The 24085-nt window shown below is 40.9% G+C and overlaps 1 protein-coding gene across 2 annotated transcripts in view; it reads left to right on the top strand.

Moving 5' to 3' along the window:
- Positions 1-201: 201 nt before the first annotated feature.
- Positions 202-24085, top strand: part of TSNAX (translin associated factor X) — a 28755-nt gene continuing 4871 nt past the window's right edge. Inside the window, exons 1-4 of one of the 2 annotated variants that reach the window (XM_062641780.1) lie at positions 202-399; positions 2414-2521; positions 6343-6457; positions 8119-8249. In XM_062641780.1, coding sequence (XP_062497764.1) covers positions 384-399; positions 2414-2521; positions 6343-6457; positions 8119-8249 — 370 coding nt within the window. In that variant the 5' untranslated portion in view covers positions 202-383. Of the gene's footprint in view, positions 400-722; positions 849-2413; positions 2522-6342; positions 6458-8118; positions 8250-24085 lie in introns of those variants that run through there. The other variant, XM_062641781.1, reaches the window with a different exon arrangement.

Genomic DNA, 24085 nt, shown 5'->3' with positions numbered 1-24085 from the left:
TGCCCAGCGGCCGCGGTCCGGCAGCGCCGCCACCCCACCACAGCACTACATGTCCCGTCGTGCCGCGAGGTCGGGGGGCCCTACAGCGGCGTCTCAGACTAGCAGCCCATAGAGCCGCCTGCTCGAAAACACAGCCCTGCAGTCGGCGCTACCCCTCTTTCGCGGGTACCGACGCCCGATTTCACTCCCCGCGCCGCCGCAACTCCGCACTGCGCCTCCCACACCGCGAGCGACCGGCGGGCGTGCTCCGCCTCTGCGGCGTTTTTCCCTCGGGCACTTGAGCTAGCACCCCGCTGGGGCGTTGCTGCGAGGCCCTGCCGGCGCACGGGGCGGCAGCGGGTTGCCGGGGGTACGCGGCCTGGCTCGGCGGCGGCGGCAGCGGGATGAGCGGCAAGGAAGGTGACGGCGGCGGCGCGCGTGCCTCTTCTCCCTCACCCCCCGGCCCAGAGGCGGTTGGAGCCGGCGGCTCCTCGGTGCGTGGCGCAGCGCGGCCACGGCCCCCGCCGGACCGAGGCGAGTCCCGCGGTCCCCGGAGCCGCCTGTCCGGGGCCGCTGCCGCCGCCTGGCGCGCAGGAGAATGGGCGGGCGCTCGTCCCTCACTGCGTGCGGGCCGTGCGCCGCCTGTCGCCGCCGAGGGGCGGTCCACGGGCCGTTAGCTGCGCTGGGCCTAAGGGGCCTCTCAAGCGCCTTGAGCCGACAGTAGATAAGGCGTGAGGAGGAGGTGGTGAAAGTGGGGATGCTCTGCAGCTAGGAGGGGCGGAAGGATGAGCCTCTGCTGTGAGCAGTGGTTCTCTTCGGCTGTGTCACCAAACTCTGCCTTTACACCTAGGGAGGCGGTTTCTGCACAGGTGTTAGTGCCTTCCCACTTGGACTTACAGATGTGACCGTGAATGTAGTTTCAGAGTCATCCTTGATGGCAAAAAAGTGGTTGCTATAGCTAAAAGCTGTGTATTAGACCCGTATAGTACTTGTAACTACCGGCAACACGGCATTCACCTTGCAGCATGTGTGTTTGATTAGGCTAGGCAGTCACTCCCTCCCTTCAGCCACAAAGTAGGCCCTGCAACAAGGAAGCTGGCATTTTTACTTTAAAAAATCACGTCTTAAGTTGTTGCACTCTGTGTTTTTCTGGTACCCAAGCTGTCGAGTTACTCTGTAGAACCTCTTCTCTCTGTTTCTCCCACACACACTTCAGGAGGGCCTGTTTTTTCCTGTAGGTCATTATGATGTTCCCAACTTTCAGAATACTGCAGAGAGTTTTAATTCTCTGCACTATTTTGGGGGCTGTGTTTGTAATGTTTTCAACTGCTACAGGAAAAACAAAACCCTGAACTCATGTCCTAACCGAAAAGAAGGAAAAAATGATTTTCAGTTTCCTCTTTTAGAAAGTAACTACGCCCACTTCTGGCTTTGCTTTGGGATAATAAACAATTAAACGGAAGCATTTTAAAATCCAGTGTTCGTCTGTAACTTTTAAGTAGCTTCCTTTTGTTCTTCTTTTAAGGAAATTGAGAGCACTCCACATATTCCAGAAGGTATGCTTGTATGTAAGTTTGCCAAACTGTGGCCTCTGTTACGAACACAGTGTGTGGCTGTCGCAAAAAAAGTGGTAGCGAAGTGGGAGGAATGCGTAAAACACTGAATGGCACAGTGAGTCTATCCTAGGTGAAGGAAGAACAAAAGGAAGAAACAATACAAGGTGTAAATTGGTAGGAAAACGCAGTACAAGAGAGGTGAGCTCGGGGTGAGGGTTTGAAGAGGAAGCCTAAGGAAAAGGCATATAAAGCCTGTTGAAAGGAACAGCTATATCAGGGTGAAAAGAGAAGAAGCTAGTCAGTGGGCAGAATGTAAGATGCTACGCTGCAGGAGCTAAACCTGCATACCTGGCTAATGGTAGTTTACTTACTTTATGCCTTGCTGCTTTTTCTGATTACTGAAGACCTATGACACAAAATAATTACAGTATTGGAAACATTTCAGTGACTCTGGTCAAGCTGAATAGTTAAGATAACTAAAAAGGAAAAAAGAAAAAAAAAGGTCTAATCCTGTAGGCTTTTGCTCAGACAAGGGTTTCCATGCAGCTATCCCCTTACAGAAAGGAAACATGAAAGGTTGTGAAGATCTTGCCAAAAAAACAAAGGAAAATTTAAAAAAAAGGCACCTGGAATCCTACCATACTCATCCATTATAATTGGTAGGATTTTTTCTAATTTTCCCTAGGAATGTGGTAGAAGAAGTTAACATGAAGATGAGATGACATTGGTTGGTAATAAGATTCATCTAGTTTATCTTATGCCATCCTGTAAAATGTGGTTACAGTTGGGAATACTTTGAAGACAGTGTTCTGATGCTGCTTATGCTCTGGCAAAACTGTTTTATTTTTAAAATACATTTTTGGGTGTTCTATTAATAGGATCGGGTGGGTTCAGAAAACGAAAACATGACAATTTTCCACGCGGTCAAAAAAGAGAGGAAAAAGAGAATGTTACTCCATCTTCAGCTTTGATGACGTCTTTCAAATGTAAGTAGGCATTCAGAAAGCCACATTATAAAAATGTGGTGTAGAAATTGCTAGGAAATAACTAGTATTTAGTGATGGAATAAACCAGCATCTCTCGGGAGAAGCGTGAAACTGGTTGGATTTGTGCTTCACACATTTAGAGCTTGGCTTTTTGCTTCTTTTGCAGTAAAGTCCTGAGAAAGGGGTCTCACAGAGTTCCACCTGACTCATGATTTGCTTCCTTTTTCATCCTACCTGCTGTTCCCTGACCCTACTTGTGCTGAATGTGGTGCTAAGCAAACTGAGCAAGTGTTCAGCCAGACAACAGGTGATAGGGTCCTTTGGTGGCAGAAAACTAAGATCTGCAGAAGTGCAATGAAAAATCTGAGCCATGGGGACAAGAGGAGGAAATGGCTCCTGTTGGGGACACTGAGAAGGCTCTTAGCTGTTGACCTTGGCTCTGGTGCATAGATGACTTAAGCTACTTTAATGTAGGTCTGGACGCATTGGTTGGTGAATTGATAGCTGTACATACATGCACTTTTTAAAAATAAGAGTTCAGCTAAGTAATTATCGTGGTTTAAACTCAGTCAACCACGCAGCTGCTCTCTCACTCCCCCTCCTTCCTCCCCCCCCACTCCCAGAGGGATGGGGAGGAGAATTGAAAGAATGTAACTCCCACGGGTTGAGATAGGAACAGTCCAGTAACTAAGGTATAACACAAATCACTGCTGCTATCACCAGTAATAATAATGGTAAGGGAAGTAACAAGGGAAGAGAATACAACCGCTCGCCACCTGCCGACCAATACCCAGCCTGACCTGAGCAGTGATCTAGCCCTTCCGGGGAACTCCCCCAGTTTATATAGTGGGCATGATGTGCTGTGGTATGGAATACCTCTTTGGCTAGTTTGGGTCAGGTGTCCTGTCTCTGCTTCCTCCCGGCTTCCGCTCCTCCCTGGCAGAGCATGAGATTCAGAAAGTCCTTGGTCAGAGTAAACGTTACTGAGCAGTAACTAAAAACATCAGTGTTATCAGTGCTGTTCCCAGGCTGAAAGTCAAAACCACAGCACTGCACCAGCTACTAAGAAGGAGAAAAATGACTGCTACTGCTGAACCCAGGACACTAATGCAGACCTAGGTGTAAACACTTAGTTCAAATTGTGTGTGTTTATAAATTAGCTTGTATTTAAGTTTCTTTAAATAAGCAAGTGTAAACTTCCCTCCAACCAAACTGTTTTTATAGGGTTTTGCACAAAACCAGATTTAAACTCCAGTAAATTTAGTTGAAATTTCTCATTAGACAAGCCATAAGTAGGCAAAACTGAACTTCAGAAATAAGAAGTCTTGACAGAAGAAGGAAGGGAAGAGATTAGTTATTGGTGTAAAGTTTTCCCCATCCTGACTATTTTCTATGAAGCTAAGGAGAGTGAAGGAGTAAGAGTCGGATGGCTGTCCTAGATGGTCCCTTCAACATCATGTTAATTCCCTTGCTTTCTTTAAAACAGATATTTCTTCTTTTTCCTGTGTAAATCAGCTCGGCAGATCGTTAACTTTGACCCCTGAACTGTTATACTAGATAATGTACATACACTTGTGCTTGAATTGAGTAGAGCAACTGTACTTTAATTTTTCACCCTTAAGCATATTGATTTATCATAAGGTTGCCATTAGTTCAGATTCAAAACACTTGTTTCCCTCCTTTCACATGAGATCCAATCAGCAGCATTTGGCTCATTTCAGAAATGATGTAAGGGGCATGATATATTAATCTTTTCAGACATCCACTCTTTCTATTACAGTAGTGCTTCTAAGCCCCATGTGGAGACAATGGTGGTCTTTGTCTCCACGTCAGACATAAGATTTAAGAAGAGGTGTGTTCCAGGTGGCTTATATTTTAGCAAGCTGTGTAAGGTGATCTGGAGTGGCGGACTATTTCTGTGTATGTTGTTTGAATCTAAGCAACATAACGTGTGACATTAAATGGTTATATACATTTTGCTCTTTTTTTTATCTCCTTGGCAGAGTGTTGTACTTGAATTGACATAGTTACCTGTTGGCACCAAAGATGCCTAAAAAATTATTGAGAAATTGTCTTCTGTAATAATAATCAAAACCCAAGGAGTATTCAGTTACACCTTTTTTTGCATAATACATTTTAAATATGACAACTCGGTGACACAGAGGGTGGTTAGTATCTTCATTTGTAAGGTTAAGATTTACCAAGTGTCATTTTTGACGGTCTGAATCTGCATGACCAAAAGCAATAGAGTCTGAGTCTTTGCTTTCAGTGATAGAGTGAACATTAAAATGAAATGTGTGGAGGAAATGGCTGTGTGGCCTCAATGTATTAGCCTGGAGAATCCACTGAGTTCTAGTCCTTTCCAGTTTTAGGCAAGAGTACAGTATGCTTTCTTACATCCCTTTAGGCTAAAGATTACTATATTTGTCAGTGCTTTACTTCGGGTCACAAAACGATTCCTAGTAGTCCCTAAGAGGTTTAAAATCTAACATAAAAGTATAAAAGCCAAAGCTGTCCAGAAAAGATTGGGGTCATTGGTAATCTTGTAGATCCTCGGAATAGTGAATGTCCTGGTAGATGAAATTTGTAAATAGTTACTGCAGATCTCCTATATGGCATCCTACAAAGGAAAGTACCAGTCACCCTCCCTCAAGTTCTGCCACAATGATCTGAGGGGAAAATTTCTTCTTGATGACAATTCAGTGATGGACTTGACTCTCAGAATTTAGAAGAGAGATACTAATCAGACACATGAAAGACTTAAAAGATCAGTAGGAGCATTTGTGACTTGGAGTTTCGGAAGAAGATCGGGGAGTATAGAATAAAATAAGAGAAACTAAGTTTTTATTAAAGTGATGAGATACTGTTACTTCTGTAGCTTTATCTAAACTTTTATTGTCAGCAAACTGCTGTGCTTTTTCTAAAGGATACTCTCTTCTTAGACCCTTTAAAAATTCAACCTCTTAGCTCAGTTTCACCATCTTCTCATACAGACACTTTAACACCTCAGACAGTTATGCAAGAAATGTGTTAGATTTCTTCCAAGTATCTATTAATAGTTTATTTAGTGGAATAATTGTCTATAAAATGTTAGTGCTATCTGTGAAACATTCATGTTTGACTGTGATAACCAGATACACATACTCTGTTCTTTGTGTTCATTGTGGTTAGACAGAATTTACATCAGTAAGTCAGAAATCTTATTTTGATCTTGCTTTGCTTTAGTACCTTTAGAACCTTTAGTTCTTAGGGATATTAATGTATTTGACTTTTGGCCAGGTCTAGTTGGGATGTAAAATGCAACCTTTCTTTTACTAAATGGTGCATTTTAACAGTGCATGTGCCTTGGTCAAATGCCTTGTTTGTTTGGTTGGTTTTAAGGACTGATGAATCTTATTTACTAATGATTGTAGGATTCTATTTTTTAATTTATCTTTCTGCATTTGGGTGAAAATTTAAGTCAGTTTCCTGAGCAGCAGTATGCAGAATAGATTTACTAGCTAAAACAAGTATTTTACTCTAAAATTGTTTGGGCTGGCTTAAAGCATCATCAGGGTTGATGTGTATTTAAACCTGAATTATTCAGCAAAAGTAGTATTAACGCTGACTTTTGTAGCTCTGGGAGTGGTGGCTTCTGCAGCCATGCCACACACAGGAGCAGCCGCGCTGCCCATCCTGGGAAAAGGCAAGCAGGGGGAAAAGTGGTAAAGGCTGGTGGGCTGGGGCCTATAAGCGGTTACTGTAGCACAGGCTGTCTGCTCTTCCCCTGCACTATATACATGTGATAACCAGGCTTGTTCCTGTAATGGTTGCTTCTGCAGCATTTCAGCTGGAGCTTGACACCAGGCATGATAAATATGAACGGCTTGTGAAGCTCAGTCGTGACATAACTATTGAAAGCAAAAGAACAATATTTCTGCTCCACAGGTTTATCAGGTGAGTAGTATCGAGCATTAAAGTGTTCACAGAAACCTAGAAACTGCCTTGCAGTGTTCTCTGTATTTGTGATTAATAGCTGCACTGTTCTGTTGAGAGGAATTTAATTAACTTCCCATAAACATCCTTTTGGGTAGATGGGAGCTAGCGAATGCACACTCCAGTTAGAGAATGAAAGATGCAGGTTCAGGTTTCTCAGTTGGTTTTACTGATGTATTAAACAGGATCAGAGTAGTAGAGTGTAACAGCTTAAGAGACCTTTCCAGCTTTCAGCAAACTGGGAGAGAAGAGCATGTACCCTTCCTTCAGGTTAGTTGCCCCTGCAGCTACGTCACCATTTTGATTGCTGCAGCCCCACCCCAGGTCATCAATCCAAAGAGGAGATGACCTGGGTTCTGTTTACTTCAGTAAATACTGCAGCCTAAGAAGCTTTTGTGTGAAGTTTTGAGCTTCTGTATGTTTTGTGTTCTTATGAGCCTCCAAGCAGTCTTTGGAAGCCACAGACAAACTAGAAGAATAACAGGAAAATTTGAAGCTTTTCATAGCCTGCTGTATAAAATCCTTAACTCTATGTGTCAAACAGTGGTCTTACGTATTATAGCAGTTCTCTCCAATCCTTGTATTTCTAGTTATCTTTTCTTACTTATCAATGCATTCTGCTGTATTAGTAGCTATTTATAGTTACCATAGTAGTGACAGTTATAAATAGGTGTTATGAAGTTACCCTCTTTTTAATTTGGGCTTGTTCTCAAAGAGGCATTGTGACAATTCCAGTAAGTGCTACAACCTTGACTGTAAATAGCTACTCCCACTGCAGGGGCTAGGTAGCTGGGAACTGATAGAGGAAAGAAACATAAAAAACACTCCTCTTTACTCCGAATTCCAGGTTCCTGTTTTGTAAGATATTCCTGGTTTTGTGAGAGTGGAAGCTTTCTGTGCTGTATTTTTTTTTCCTTCTTTGCTTTTCACTATTATTGTGGCTTTACTTTCAGTAAACTTTACTGTTTGCTTTTAAAACTTTTCTTGGGACCAGTCTATCAGTAGTTCCTTAAACAGACTGTAAACTAATATACCATATAGATTATTTGGTGGGGAAGGGGAAGTTTAAAGAAAAGGAGATAAATTAAACTTTAAATGCCAAGTATATACTGTGAGTATGAATCAAATATTTCAGCTGATCCTGAACAGTATAGTCCATAATTACTTCCTAAAAAAAAAAAAAAAGTCACACATAGAAGTAGGTCAGGTATTATATTTTGCAATATGGTAGTGTATTGCAAAATGTTGATTTATTTTTTAAGATGTTGAAGGACTTCTGCAAATACTGCTGTTTTTCTGGAATACTTTTTTGAAGCCTTTGCACATGTTCCTCATTGTTCTTACTTAAGCAATAATTAAAATTCTCATCTGGAATAAGCATCATGCTACCAGAACTGTGTGGCTGGCTGATTATTTTCCTGTACATTCTTATGTACAGATTTTTGGCATATGCAGTAGGTATTAATGGAAGTTAAACTGTTCCTCATTCCAGTATCAGCTTTGCTTTTTCCTGAAGCCATTGAAAATGTATTGGTTAATAAAAGAAAACGTGTAATACTTTTTTTTAACTGTTTGCTCATTTTATGAAAGCTGCTCTTTCAGTTTAACTTTTCTGATTGCAGTGCTCCCAATGGGGAAGAAATATTAAATGAATCTGAAGTAAAACTAGATGCTGTCCGACGGAAGATTAAGCAGGTTGCACAAGAACTGATTGGAGAAGATGTGTATCAGTTCCACAGAGCTATATCTCCAGGTATATTATTTTAAAATAGGGAAAGTGTGCTATTTGGTACTAAGCTCAGTTTACCTTTATGTAGCAGTGGTTCCTCTTCATGCTGCAAGGTCTGAATATGTCACATTTCTATGCGTATAAATCAGGACTCAGATTAATCTTTGTTGTTAGCAAAATTGGCTTTGGTATTAGAGAGGCTATTGCCCTTCAGTCAGCTTATCATTGCAGTTAAAAAAGTTTTAAATTGGAGACTACATTTGGAGAAATTTGGACCCAGAATGGAACTGAAGTTGGGGGGAGTAGTTCTAACAAATGTACTGGCCATTCTCCTCTGAGTTAGGAGCATTTACCCCACCTGAAGGGTTATAGTGTCTGGGAGGAGAGTGGGAGTGACTATCTTGTGAAATGATTGCATCTTGAGTTGATAAAGTTCATGAATTAAAATCCTTAGATTAGCATTTTCTTCCTTCTGAAGACTCAGAATGTGCTTCTGCTTCTGTGTTGCAAGCATTAAATCTGAGTTTATACTGTTTCAATCACATCTTTTTCTGCTCCTCTCTGTAAATAGCAGTCTTTACTAACATCCTTCAGATACTAAATCCCAGTGCTTTCATGACTCTTGCTGTCAAATCATATTTCTTTGCTGAATCTTTGCTGACAATCTGAATCCTACCTAAAATTGTAATATCTTGTTTTCAGCAACATTTAAGTAAAATATGTAATTGCTTCTTTGACATCTTGTCCATGCATAAAAGTGTCTTTTGTTTATCAGTCTTATTTTAAACATATTGGACTCCTATATATCTTTCCTTGTTTAGGCAAGACTTCTTTAGCTGAGGAGACCTGAAGATTTGCACTGAATGATTTGTTTAAAAATGTCCGTAGGATTGATTTGATAAAGCAAATATATCTATGTAGTTTACAAGACAAACAGTGCCCAGGTTAACTTATGTTTTACACAAACGTAAGTTGGTTAAGAGTGAGACAGCTCTTAAATGAAAGCTTGTTTTGGGCACTTCTGAGCCAGAAGGAGCTTGCCCTGCTAGTCTTCATAGCTCTAATTCAGTTCCACAGTTCTCCTACCTGTGGTGCATTGGGTTGTTCAAATGAAATGCAAGTAGTTGCCCTTAAAGAGCCACTTAAACTCTCTGCATCTTGCTGCTATATATAGCTTAGTACTGTAATGAAGAAGTGAAAAGAAAGAGATAATTCAAAACTCTGATGCTGTTATGACCTCAAACCATGAGCAATCCTAGTCAGTGTATACTGTGAGTATCTTGACATGCTGAAAATGTGTTTTGATTTTCATTCTAAGTACTGGTTATAAAATCTGAACATCCTTGCATTTAGTGTTATGAACAAATATTTTTGAAAGCTTCGCTGAAACTTGTAAACCTTGTCTGAATAATCCCTAAAGTTTGTAGTCCTGTGCGAGTTGTATAATGCTATCTATAGAACAGCAGCATTTGACGTCTGCTATCCCGTGAATCTTGGTGAGACCTCATGATACAAGCTGTCAGCTTTGCCATGTGAGCAAAATTGTATGTGGTAACCGGTTACCCTGTATCAGCTGCTTCACCTGAGTTGTCTCCGTTTCCTTAGTACATGGCTTTGTGTGGGTAAATTCAAAGAGGCATACCTCATATTTTTGCTGAGGGCCAGCTTACCTGGAAATAGCTTGCATTCATCTCAGATGTAATAGACCGTGCCTGCCTACATAGCAGACATACAAAAACTTACTGTGCAGTAACTTCTGTGTGTACCCATGGCTTGTAAAGGAAGTGAGCAAACCTGATGCTAAGTTTCTACCTCCAGATTGTCCAGATTCCCTCCTCTGAGTTAAAAAATAAATTGCTGGGTTTGTTTTTTTTATTTTTTATTTTTTATTTTTTATTTTTGTTATAAATGTAACTTTTCAGGTTAGAAAATAATTTTTATATTAAAGATATGTAAACTGAAGCTAGCCAGAACAACCTAAGAATAAAGAAATTAATGAAAACATTTCCGTTCAGGTTTGCCTTGTGTGGTTGGTAAATATTCCTGCATAGTCAGCTACACTGACTCTCCTGTATAATCAATCTCTGACTTGCATGAAGATACCTGTAATATCAAAATGGACCTGAATAAACTCTTTAGAAAACAACTGAAAATATGCAGTCTGAAACAATTCAGCATTTCTAAAACTTTCCTTCAGGGTTTTAAATCTCTGCATCTTAAAATGACTAAAACGTTTTTGTCCATTGTAGAGCAGGCCAGGTTATTACAGACCTCTAGTATAGGAAGTTAGAGGCCTACTGCAGGTGTATGATGACTCAATGCCTCCACAGCTGCAAAGCTATTTAGAGTAGAACAGACTATTTCAGATGTAAGAGACCTACAGTGATCACATAGTCCAACTGACTCACCAGTTCAGGGCTGACAAAATTGAAGTGTGTTATTAAGGGCACTGTCCAAACGCTTCTTAAATGCTGACAAGTTGCGGCATTGATCATCTGTCAAGGAAGCCTGTCCCAGTGTTTGACCACCTTATCATTAAAGGAATGCTTCCTAATGACCAGTCTAAACCTCCCCTGGTACAGCTTTGAACCATTCCCTATCCAGTGTCCTATCACTGGATCCCAGGGAGAAGAGATCGGTACCTCCCTCTTCAATTGCCCTCCTCAGGAACCTGTAGAAACCAATGAGGTTGCCCCTCAGCCTACTCCTCTCCAAACTAGACAAGCCCAAAGTCCTTGGCAGCTGTTTACAGGACATTCCTTCCAGCCCTTCCACTGGCTTTGTTGCCCTCCTCTAGACCCATTCACGTCCTTCATAGCTGCATGCAGTTATATCCACAAGAGCACATCCCGAACAGTTGCATGAGGCTTGGAGCAAGATTGTCATAGAGTTTAAGAATTTTCTTACCACAGTCTTAAGGCAACTTAAGAGAGGGAATCTTATTGACCTTTCTAGATGAAAAGAAAGGAAAACAAAGAGGTATTAGTATATTAAGTAACAAGGAGAAAGAAGTAGACTGCTGCTCATCTTTCCAGAAGTTAGGGGTGGAGTGTCTCAAACAAATGCCTGAACTTTGTGGTTTTTTGGACAGAACTAAAAAGAAATATGCAGCCCCATTGCATTTCTAGAGTTAGAACTGGGAATAGCTGTACTTCTACCTTTTTCTTCTTTTCGGGTGATGTGAGTAGGTGGCAAGTCAGTGGAATATCATTGGTTATGTAATACTGCCTGGCTCTGAGATCTCCCCATTGTTTCTGTAATTAGGCAGTTCCCGCCTCATTTCAAAGACTGCGTGTAAAATCAAACTGAAATAAGATGCCTTCATCCCATTTCTGTAGGTCATACACAGTGTCTGCTTAAATTCTATCTCTTCTACATGATGCTCCTCTATTAAGGGAGTTTGTGCCATCTGATGTCCATTGTTTTGTAAGGGTATGTGTTAGAACGTAAGTGTGTGTCCCTGAGAATACACGGAATGCTTTTACACATTGTTTGAATGAGCTTGTGTGTGTGATAAGTATGAAATGTGAACTTTTAGCCAGAACTTTAATATTTGTTCATTAAATTCTCTGCTCTCCAGCATTGGGGTGGCAAAAAATAGGAATATGCAGGCTTAAAGACTTGCAGGTCTTGATCATACTGAAGCTGGGATCAAGGAGGTATGAGAGATGTGAAGATGCTTGATGTCAGGATTATGAAGCAGAGATAGAAAAACTAGAAACATGAAGAATGAGGGAACAGTTAGATAAAGAGCAACTGCAGGAGAGAATGCTTTATTCTCCCTGCCCCCCACATTTTAGGAAGAACTGTAATTGGAAGGGAAACAGTGGTAAGAGTTAAAGAATGTTTGGTTTAGTTTTGGTTTTAAGTCTAGTGTTCTTTCATTGTAGCTTTGCTTTTCTTGTAGTGGAAAAAAGCTTGTATGCCTTTTAGAAAATACATGTAGCTAGGAAAAGTGCTAGATCTTTTGTATGTTATGTATTTCCTAGAGCTGTAAGTTTTGAACTTCCTTTCACCTAGTTTTCAATTCTGATTTGGTATTTTAAAGAAATTCTGGAGAACTAGTTAAAAAAGTTTTTTTTTATGAGCAAAACCATGCCATTAAACTTTTTTTCCTCAAAAAAGAATAAAGAAACGCCTGTGTCCCATATCTCAAAAGCAGCATGTCCAATTAACCTCAAACTTCCTAAAAATGTTCTCCTTTGTCTTGAAACCAAACATGAAACATCCTCCTGTTCCCCACCCTGCCTCTCACAGAAAGAGTAAAAGGGATCAAAACTGGGCTTATAATGAAACCATCATAGCAGCTGTAACTGGGGAATCATGACTGTCTGCATAATAAAGCTGCCTAATACATATTTTATTCAGTATAATAACTATTAGCCTATAAATAGAAGAGTGCTATGAGTATAATGCTTGGGAATATTGTTTGCCACTTGTAATTGTTAAATGCTTTTTTTGGGGTTACTCCAAGCAGTTGTTCTTTTGACTTGAAGATAAAACAATTCTGGCAGAGCACTAAAGGAGTTTTCATGCTTTGCCTCATTAAGAATAGTGCTAATGGCACGCAGGACATTTCCCCAAAGGACACTTGCATGAGCTCAAACACTGAGTATAGCACTAATTGAACAACAACAAAAACTGATGACTGTTTTCTACACGTTTCTTAACAGTACAGATTGTCCCAGGGGATGATTAAACAAGCAAACAAAGAGATACTGAAATAATGAAGTCTTTTTTTAATGCAGAGCTCTTCATTTGTTATGTTAGAATGTTATGCTTTGTTGATATTTTTAAAGCTTTACTATTTGTAATATAGAATTCCTGCTCCTTTGCCCCACTTTGCAGTGTATACCTTATATATCCTGTGAGGAAATGTGTACTGTTCCTTTAAAATTGCTGTGAGACACTGTGCAAGAAAGGGACTGAAAAACATGGTATGAATTTATGAAGGGGAGGAAAAAAATGTTCATTATTTTATATATGTATATATGTGTGTTTGGGTATTTATATATGTATATTTAACTCTAAAATACTAAGGAAAATATCAGTAGTATACAGGAAAGATCTGTATGAGCCTTAAAGACAAGATACGTAGAAGTCTACAAAATGTGGTGGGTCCTGTGCTTGGGTTGCAGTGCTACAGGCTTAGGGAAGAGTGGCTGGAGAGCTGCCCAGAGGAAGAGAATCTGGGAGTGTTGGTCGACAGCTGCTTGAACATGAGCCAGCTTGTGCCCAGGTGGCCAAGAAGGCCAGCGGCATCCTGGCCTGTATCAGAAATAGTGTGGCCAGCAGGACTAGGGAAAGGATCATCCCCCTGTACTCTGCACTGGTGAGGCCTGCACCTCAAATACTGTGTTTTGGGCCCTTCACTGCAAGACAGACATTGAGGTGCTGGGGGGCAACGAAGCTGGTGAAGGGTCCAGCGCACGAGTCTTACGAGGAATGGTTGAGGGAACTGGGGTTGTTTAGTCTGGAGAAAAGGAGGCTCAGGGGAGACCTTACCAGTCTCTACTACTACCTGAAGGGAAGTTGTAGTGAGGTGGGTGTCAGTCCCTTCTCCCAACTAACAAGCACACAGGACAAGAGGAAATGGTCTCAAGTTGTGGCAGAGGAGTTTTAGATTGGATATTATAAAACACTTCTTCACCAAATGGGTTGTCAAGCACTGGCACAGGCTGCCCAAGGAAGTGGTGGAGTCACCGTCTCTGGAGGTATTTAAAATATGTGTAGATCTGGTACTTCGGGACATCATAAAGTGGTGGACTTGGCAGTGCTAGGCTAAGGGTTGGATTTGATAATCTTAAAGGTCTTTCCCAGCATAGTTGATTCTGTGATTCTATGTTAGGATTTAATCATGAATTATTCTACGCATGTTCTAAATCTGCCCTGCATATATGCAAAACTCATGTAATGCAGAAGGAAATGTAATACTTACATTATAGGTAGGCATTGTGTGGGATTGAATGGAGTACCTTTTTAACATGATTTTTAAAAAATGAAATCTCTAGCTATTTGGAGACTTTTTTTTTCCCCCTTAATAAGGACATGTGAGCGAATTCTAAGGTTTTTGAGGTGTTAAACTATTTTTTATATACTTTTTTACATATATGTTATATATATAGCACTCAGTTTGACTGAAAAACCTCTTGGAGTGATGGTTTTAACTATGTGTTGATGTTTTTACAATGAGGTCATTAGATTCTGCTAGGAGCTAGGTGTGGTATTATCTTCACAGCTGATAGACAAAATGCAATGGGGAGACCATAAGTCTTCTGGGGCTTCTTCAGTAGTGTGGTGTAGGATGATGATAGTAGATGCAACGAGAGCATTGTTGGCTGACCTTTCTGTTTGCTGTGTGCCCGAGCTAGCAGCAGTGGTGAGTGGAGTGGTGTGCACAGAGAAGCTCATTAGCTCTTTATCATGTCTGCACTTGCTCTCAATAGGATTAGATGACAAGACTGTAAAATGTCAGCACCTTGTCATAACTATTGCTCTGTGACTGCTTCTGCTGCTGCTGATGTGGGGAATTCTGTGTAAAAGTTCAGCATTGACGCAGTCTCACACATAATTTATCTTGTGCAGGCACTATTTCTGTTCCGAGAGAATGATACAATGGAGCTTATTTCTGTCTCCTGCCTTATGCCATTTAGAGTCACTTCAGGCGTGTATAATCATACTGCAACAAACTGCATTGCTGGGTTGAACACAGCCATATAAATCTGCATGGATGGAAAATAGTTCAGTTGTACTAGAATACTGTTTTTTAATTACAGTATGTAGGACCACCATGCGTGATGCTGTAAGAAACGCACTGGAGATGCATGAAGTCCGTCCAAGCAGGCCAGATTTAAGTAATTTGATTATTTAAGTAATATTGTTTTTTTTTTGCGGTATTGTATGAAGGATTTTAGTTGGAATGCCAACTAAAGGAACTATCCACGTAATGATTTCTGTGTTACCGCCTTTTTTTGTTCTTAACTTTTTTATTCGTGAAATGGAAAAAACAATGAAGACTCAACAGTGCTAGATACCTTTGTATTTGTAGACACCTGTGTATTTCTGAAATAATACCAAGGTAATGAACTATTCTGTACATCAGGAACAGTAGAACTAGGACATTTTTTTCTGTAGGAAGGTTTAAAAACTGATAAAAATAGGCAGCATATTTAATTATAGGTTTGCCATACAAAGGAAAAGCTTTTCTACTACATAAGGAAGGTATCATTAATTGTGAATATCTCACCCAGGGAAAGACTTAAATACACACCTAAAACTTGAAAGGAAAGCTATCCATGAAGGAAGCAATCAGGTTTCTGCAAGATGGTGGGAAAACATAGTAACACAGGAACAGGATGTGACTGAAGAATTAATCTCTGCTGTTGTGGGTGAGAGGTAAAATGCCAGAAATGGAAACAAAGTTTCCCAATTATACTGGAAAATTAACAGAATTTGCAGTGAATATACTAGTATTTATCAGATACAATTTAGTTAATTTCTTTGTTTCTATGTTTTGTTACTTTCTCTGTTTCTCTGGTGTACACGCGTCACCAAGTGTGCCAACAGACTGTGTCAAACTGATTTTCTTCAGTGCAAGTTGCTTATGTGAAACTTGATACCTTCAGCTTGTTGCATCTTACTACCCTTTTATTATTTCTGGTTCATGCCTTTTTTCTAGGTTCTTCCAGGGAATGTGAAAAATCAGCAACTGCAGAGCTTCTTACTTTCTGCTGCAGAGTTTGTATGACCAGACACAAAAACTTAAAACAACCCTGGGAGAGTGAGTGTGATTTGAGACATGACCAAGCAGGGCATGCACTATGTGAGCACTGATTATCAGCTGATCCCTAAATGAGCTGTTGAGTTCAGCAAAAGTTGTAAATTCAGCAGGAGTCAGGGCAGCATATATCCATAAGATAAGCTTTTACAGTCTTTAAGATGTGTGCTCTGGATTGGGCCAAACAAGGATTGTCTTTTGCTACTGAAGTTTTCCAGTTAAGACCTGACTGTTTTAAAGTCCTGCAGAACTATTATGGCAAATACTGTAGTTATTTACATCACAGTCTGAAACTAGTGACATTGTCTGTTAATTCATTTCATAGTTAGCAAAGGGAGGAGTCCTTGTGCTCTGGTTCAGGAATTTTTTCGAGCCCCCTCAGCAGTCATTCACAGATGAGAGCTCTCTAGCCTTTACAGGAACCAAACGCAGGTGGCACATGAGAGGAGACCAAGAAAAAAAATCTTTGAATCTTTTTTTGTTTGTTTGTTTGCTTAAAAAGCACACAGGACAATGTGTCATAGAGGAACTGCATTCCAGGAAACAACTAGTATAGCCCATGGTGATGAGGTTTTTGTTTTGCCATCATGTGCTGAGAAATGGGGTTTGGTGAGTAGTGATGTCCTTTTTTTACTATCTCACCAGATTTACATTTATGAAGATAAATGTCCACCATTGGTGCTTCTGGCATGCTAGTGAGTTGGAGCTGTTGAATGGAAACATCTTGAGGAGAACTTTCACTGGGGTTTGAACTGAAGAAGCTGTGTTGTGTTAGCTGCCCTTCCTTCTTTGATCATTGAACTTCCTGGCTGAGTCAGAGCTTCCTTTCTTTGGTATCTTGAACACTTGCCCTCGAATGTACACTGTTAGTAGTGTAAAATTTGCCATATAGATGAATGACTTTTAAAACTCTTATCAAATATCAAGGCAATTGGAGGTAGTCAAAGAGACGGGAAAGACTACTTCTCACTGGAATAGTTTGGGGTTTTTTTTGTTTGTTTTTTAAGAACTTCTGTAGAACATAGGCTGCACTTCAGAATTACTACATTGGGGGATGAATAAACAGAACTCCCCCACAACCCTTCAGAACAATAAACTTGGTTACAAAAGTAGCCATGGTACATCCCTCAGCTCTTCAAGTAGAAGCAAAATGAGTCACCTGCAAATTAACCCTAGCATTTCTCATTTGTACTCATATTTCTAATAACAATAACAAAAAGGGTTGATAATGCTGTTCTCTGCAGTGAGAGATTAAAATATTCTTTGCTGTTTACTGCAGGGGTTTTGTGCCTCTTTGGGGAAATAACTGGACTCTCACAAGCATCTGTGCCTATTAAATAGGGGACCTCTATTTGTTGCTGTAGTTACTGGGAAAACAGACTAATTTGGTATTACCTTTTTCCCTAAAGTTGGTGTGTATTCACCTTTAAACAAAGTGCAAACAATATTAACACTTCAGTATCTGAAATACATCAGTTCAACACAGGCAGCTAGAAGGGAACAGAGTTTCTTGGTGGTCATGGATGTGTCAAGTAGCAATTGAGTAATCAATAAAGCATTCAGGGCTTAATACTAGAAATATGCATTAACTTAATTATTGATATAATAATAAAGCAGTTTAGACAAATCACTGCTAGATGTGATATGCTTCTGAAAATTTATTTTCCATTCATAATCAGTTCAGGGTTATTTAAACTAATTTTTCCTGACATATTCACATCTGTGTTTGTACTGATCACTAAAATAATTAAAAAACTGGATTGAGAAAATTGCACAATTTGTTTCTGTGGATATGGACTTAGCTGTGGTTTTTCTTTCCCCAGTTCCCTTAAAAATTCAGACTACTCATAACCCTACCTGCTGTAGTGACACAGCTTTTGAAATATTACACCGTGAATAGAAACAGGTTCTCTCTCTCCCTCTCCCTTCCCTCCCCCCAGTTTGTAATGTTTTATGGACATTTGCTCTAGTGCTTTTGTTTGTGTTTGTGAGTCCCATTTTATCAAATCAGTTTTATCAAATTATTCTTTCAAGCAACTTTCACAACAGGATGTCCAGAGCATGCTTGTCTCTGAGGACAGCTGGCTCTATGCTCTTCTAGTATAAAATTAACCTTTGACTTCATGCTCACAATCAACAAAGCAGGTTGATTGTTTAGTTTAATTACTTAAGTTTTTATCACTTGTGCATGGAAAGAGACTTGTGAATTAAGGAATCATTGCCAAGTCTGGAGAGAACTGTAATGGAAAAGACTGAGCTGTGAATTGTCGGTTTCATCCTAATAGGATGCTAACTCTGAAGCAGAATGATTTAATTTGTGTATTAATGCTTTTAAACTTACTGCTTGTATTTGTCTCAGTTGATGTATCAGGTTAGTTTTCTGATTATTTTATTAGTTCTCCCCTTCATTTATCAACATGCTTGTAGAAGTGGGATATTCAAGTCTGCCCCCCCCCCAGCCTGCCGAGCTTACTAAAAGCAGCTTTCCAGTTTAACTTTGGTTTCTCTTTGGGATTTCCACAAGAATATGATTTTTTTTTTTTCCCTGGGTTTTGGGGGGGTTGCACTAAAGTGGTTTGTTTGGGTTTCTTTAATGAGAATGTAACGTGCCAGCCTAAACTTGATGATAAGATACATCTGTGACTGTGCTCTTGATTTTTGCAGTGAATTTGCAAGGGGGTAGTTTCACATGACTCACTCTGTAAATGTACCCCACCCTTCATTTAGTGATCCTGGAAGAAACTTGCTCTGTGTAATTTTCCTACTATCTTTCTAGTGGCTGCTATTGGCCTGTGTTACCTGCTGCATGATTTAGGAGGGTAAAAGAACACAGGCTGTCATTGCTTATGTCCTAACCATCAGCACAGGCTGCTCTGTGACCAAAAAGATACAGAGAAAGAGGAAGGAAAGAGGACAAAGGGATAGAAGGAAAATGAGTTTGGGAAGAAACAGGGAGAGAAGCACCTTATTTGAGAAGATGGCAGGTAGCATTGGCATTGGTAACATCAAGAACTGAAAGGCATGAAATCCATTTAAAACCATATTTTAATTATTGAACAGATAATTTAAAGGAGGGAATTAAGTAAGCAAAAATTTAGGAGGAAACTTCCACCTCTTGTTTCATCCCTCATTCTGGGTTAAAACTTGTGCGTGCCTGCATTTACATCTCGGATAAAATTAGGTTCATTTTACTCTAACCTGACTCCTGCAATTAAGGAATTTTTATTCTTTACTCATTTCTAAAGTAGAACTATCTTTTACTAACTCTCATGCATTCATTTGACTCTTGGACTGAGCACCCCAATGACTTGTTTTTTCAAAGAATCCTGTTTTCTTGCTAAGGTTCTTCGAGAAGTGGCTTAACAGTACTTTCTTAGAACTTGCATATGGAGATTAAGGTAAATGTCTTGAATATCAGCTGATAGAGCTGTCAAAAATACACAAAATTTCAGGCACAAAACATCCTTTATAGACAACATGTGCTCAGAAGATACCTCTGTGTAAGTTTCTAGTTAAAGTAAGTTCTCAAAATATAGAAGGACTCTGTTACACTGGGACACCGTAACTTGTCACTGGCACAAGCCATTTATGTCTGATAAATGTAGTAAAATATCAGAATACTTAAGCACTTGTTACCTTACATCTGTAATTTTAAGAAGTGCTGGTAGAAATAATGCACTTCTTTTAATTGGGATTTTTGGTCTGTGTACTAGAAAAAAATACATAAAAGGCAGTCTTACAAACTATTCCATTACTGGCAGTGCAATCCATAAATAAGCCAGTTTTGGAATAAATCCAAAACAAGAGCATAAGGGGAAAGGTATTGTTGGATGGTGTAGTGAAATGGGATGGGGTTTTTCGCCTTGGGGATTGTTTGCTGAAAATAGCGGATGTCCTACCATTAAGCTAAAACATAATACGTGTAAGCGTCCTTCTACCTACACATGAGAACACCTTATTTCAAGGTCTTGGGTCACTGAAGTGTCATGTTGTAGCTACTTCTAGAAGGAGGGCTTTAAAAGGGGGAGAAGGGGAGAAGTCAAATATAAATGTTTTTTTTCAGAGTAATTATTACCAGGATTTGTTACCAGTCTGTAATGGGAACAACTTTAAATGAGGTTTTGTAAGGCTTGCTTGGAAATAGTAGGAGACAAATTCCCACATTGTGAAACAGTGACAGTAAATGACACACCAGACCGTGTGTGCAACATTCACATGGTATTAAATGGGAGTGAGGAGACGAGTGGAATATGACAGCTATAGCGGGACAGCAGGAGGAAGTAAAAATATGCTTATGTATACATGCATACAAGTATGCCTCTATAATAAAATACATAAAAAAGGAGCAAAACATATGCCCTGGAAAAGGACAAAATGTGTGGAGAAGCATTAAAGTGGAGTGAGCTGAAACTGGAATTTCTGATTGATCAAGAGAACTGTTTACCAAAAAGTGTGAAAGCTGATTTGATCTCTGAGAACCTGAGAAAATGCCAAATCAATGATTCACATGTGATAGTCCTCTTCACAGATAGCAGAGGGATTCTCATAGGTGTTGTCGAGTGCCACTGTGTCTGGTAGCTTCCAGCTTATCCACAGAAAAAGCCAGAATTTCATAATGGATTACTGGTTGCGTCACATCAGAGGGTTAAGTTGGGAAAGGTGATGAAATCCACCTCTCTGCAACTTCTGGAGTTATTTAACTTAGATCCTGAGTAGCTTTTATCTAGTATTCTTCTATTGCTTGTTCCCTGAATGCTTTATCTGAATTCAGTTGATTAAATTATTGTGTTTAATTGGGCTTGCAGCTCCTTGTGTGTGTTTTGATTTGTGATCAGCAGTGCTGAGGGTGGCTTTGGTTGCTGGATGTTTATTCGGCTTTTCCAAATGCTGCTGTATGGAAGCATGAAGAGTGCAGGCTGAACTGCCATTCTGAATTGCCCCTACTCACCTTGCAAATAAAGGAGAAATGTAAAGAGAAAAGAAATGTAAAAGGAGAACATGCAGGTCACTTCTCACGTTACTGTGATTTGGAAAGCCTCCTACAACTGAATTTTCCCTTGAGGTTACCTCCAGTTTTTTGGGGTATTTCAACTGTCATCTGTTATTCAAATCTGTGTTCTCTTTGATTTAGACTTTTTCTTTCATCCAGATGGTGTCTAAATTTGCTGCTTCCTGCATATCTCTGTAGGATGAGGTCCTGGCCCTGTAGAGGCCAGCTGAGGATTTTAAGATTATTTTAATGAAAGCAGGATTTTACTTCTGGTACCTTTGGCTGCGTCCACATTTTCTCACTTTTCATACTGGCAAAACCATTGTCTAATCCTTGCAGCATGATCTGACAGTATCACCTCTTGCTTCTCTTGAAGTGACACCATCCCCATAGAATGCATATGTTAGAGTCACGTCTGTCATGTTGCAGTCTGTTCCTTTAATATCCTCCTTTGGCACTTTCTCTGTCCGTAGGTCAGGGATCCACATGCATTGATTTTGTCTTCAGAACTTTTTTTAGCTTAGTCCTACCCTGGCTGTTTGTTCCAGGTTTGATTCTGCTTTTTTTTCCACCAACAGGAAAATGGTCATGGAAGGAGGGGCTGGCCACTTGGGAGGAATATAAGGCTGCTGCTAGAGGGTGTAGGAAGGCAGCTAGGAGGACTAAGGCATCCTTAGAATTAAACCTGGCAAGAAGGGTCAAGGACAGCAAAAAGAGCTTTTTCAAATACATGGCAGACAAAACTAACACCAGAGGCAATGTAGGCCCACTGATGAACGGGATGGGTGCCCTGGTGACAGAAGATGCAGAGATGGCAGAGTTACTGAATGCCGCCTTTGTCTCTGTCTACTCTGCTGCAGGCAGTCCTGAAGAGCCCTGTACCCCTGAGACCTTAGATGAAGTCAGGTCGACGGAGCGGTTTGCCTTAGTCGATGAGGAATGGGTTAGAGATCAGTTGAGCAATCTGGACATCCATAAATCCATGGGTCCAGATGGGATGCACCCGTGGGTGCTGAGGGAACTGGCGGAAGTCATTGCTAGACCGCTCTCCATCATCTTTACCAAGTCTTGGGAAATGGGAGAGGTGCCTGAGGACTGGAGGCAAGCAAATGTCACTCCAGTCTTCAAAAAGGGCAAGAAGGAGGACCCGGGTAACTATAGACCGGTCAGCCTCACCTCCATCCCTGGGAAAGTGATGGAACACCTTATCCTTGGTGCCATCTTAAGGCATATCAAGGATAAGAGGGTTATGAGGGGCAGTCAGCATGGCTTCACCAGGGGGAAATCATGTTTGACCAATCTCTTAGCCTTTTATGAGGAAATAACACGGTGGATGGATGATGGCAGGGCGGTGGATGTGGTCTACCTTGACTTCAGCAAAGCATTTGACACAGTCTCCCACAGCATCCTCACGGCTAAATTGAGGAAGTGTGGACTGGATGATCAGGTAGTGAGGTGGACTGCAAACTGGCTGAAGGAGAGAAGCCAGAGAGTTGTAGTCTATGGGGCTGAGTCTAGTTGGAGGCCTGTAACTAGTGGAATGCCTCAAGGGTCAGTACTGGGATCGGTATTATTTAATATATTCATCAGTGATTTAGATGAAGGAATTGAGTGTACTATCAGCAAGTTTGCTGATGATGCTAAGCTGGGAGGAGTGGCTGACACGCCAGAAGGCTGTGCTGCCATCCAGCGAGACCTGGACAGGCTGGAGAGTTGGGCAGGGAATAACTGGATGAACTATAACAAGGGAAAGTGTAGAGTCCTGCATCTGGGCAGGAACAACCCCAGGTTCCAGTATAGGTTGGGAAACGACCTGTTAGAGAGCAGTGTAGGGGAGAGGGACCTGGGGGTCCTAGTGGACGACAGGATGACCATGAGCCAACACTGTGCCCTTGTGGCTAAGAAGGCCAATGGCATCCTGGGGTGTATTAGAAGGGTGGTGGTTAGTAGGTCGAGAGAGGTCCTCCTTCCCCTCTACTCTGCCCTGGTGAGACCCCATCTGGAATATTGTGTCCAGTTCTGGGCCCCTCAGTTCAAGAAGGACAGGGAGCTGCTGGAGAGAGTCCAGCGCAGGGCAACTAAGATGATTAAGGGAGTGGAGCATCTCCCTTATGAGGAAAGACTGAGGGAGCTGGGTCTCTATAGTTTGGAGAAGAGGAGACTGAGGGGTGACCTTATAAGTGTCTATAAATATATAAAGGGGGAGTGTCACGAGGATGGAGCCAGGCTCTACTCAGTGGCAAACAATGATAGGACAAGGGGTAATGGGTGTAAACTGGAACACAAGAGGTTCCACTTAAACTTGAGAAGAAACTTCTTCTCAGTGAGGGTGACGGAACACTGGAACAGGCTGCCCAGGGAGGTTGTGGAGTCTCCTTCCCTGGAGACATTCAAAACCCGCCTGGACACATTCCTGTGTAACATTATCTAGGTGTTCCTGCTCCGGCAGGGGGATTGGACTAGATGATCTTTCGAGGTCCCTTCCAATCTCTAGCATACTGTGATACTGTGAACAGTGCCAACTTCAGCTTTCTGCTTACAAAGTTTTCTCACATGCTTTCCCCAGATCTGCTCTCTGCACATAAGGAAAAACTGACAACCTGTGAAATCGTTGTCTGAACGTTCAGACTCTTTCTTAGATCTCACCTTTGCAGTAATGCATACAGAAAATCACCATCTGCCAAGTAGGTAGTGAGAGGTAATTGTGGCAGGTGGCTGCAGCTAGCATACAGATCTGGTACAGGCTACGTTTGTTATCCCATCTTTTATTTCCTTGCCAACACACCAGTTCCTTTTGTTGCCCTGAATCTGTTGCTTTTAGAGGGTAAGTTCTAACCTGCATGTTTTAAGGAGCCTGTTCACTAATTACCACAAAATAGAGAAGTGGGAAATTCCATTTTAAACAATTATCTACTGTTGCTGTTAAGGTGAAACAAAGGAAATTTCTTTTTGAAATGACTGGGTTTTGGTAGGTGATCTGCCCTGCTTATGATTTATCTGCACTCTTGTTCTTTGCATTGTGCCTCTGTGGACTTGTGAAATACTAATCTGCACTCTCCATCATACAAATGCTGTCTTTTAAAAGCTCTGTTT

Source organism: Pezoporus occidentalis, unplaced genomic scaffold, assembly GCF_034315485.1.
Source record: "Pezoporus occidentalis ecotype Australia unplaced genomic scaffold, CSIRO_AGI_Poc_V1 ctg7, whole genome shotgun sequence".
NCBI classification, from domain to species: Eukaryota; Metazoa; Chordata; class Aves; order Psittaciformes; family Psittacidae; genus Pezoporus; species Pezoporus occidentalis.
This window is presented reverse-complemented; position numbering and strand designations above follow the sequence as displayed.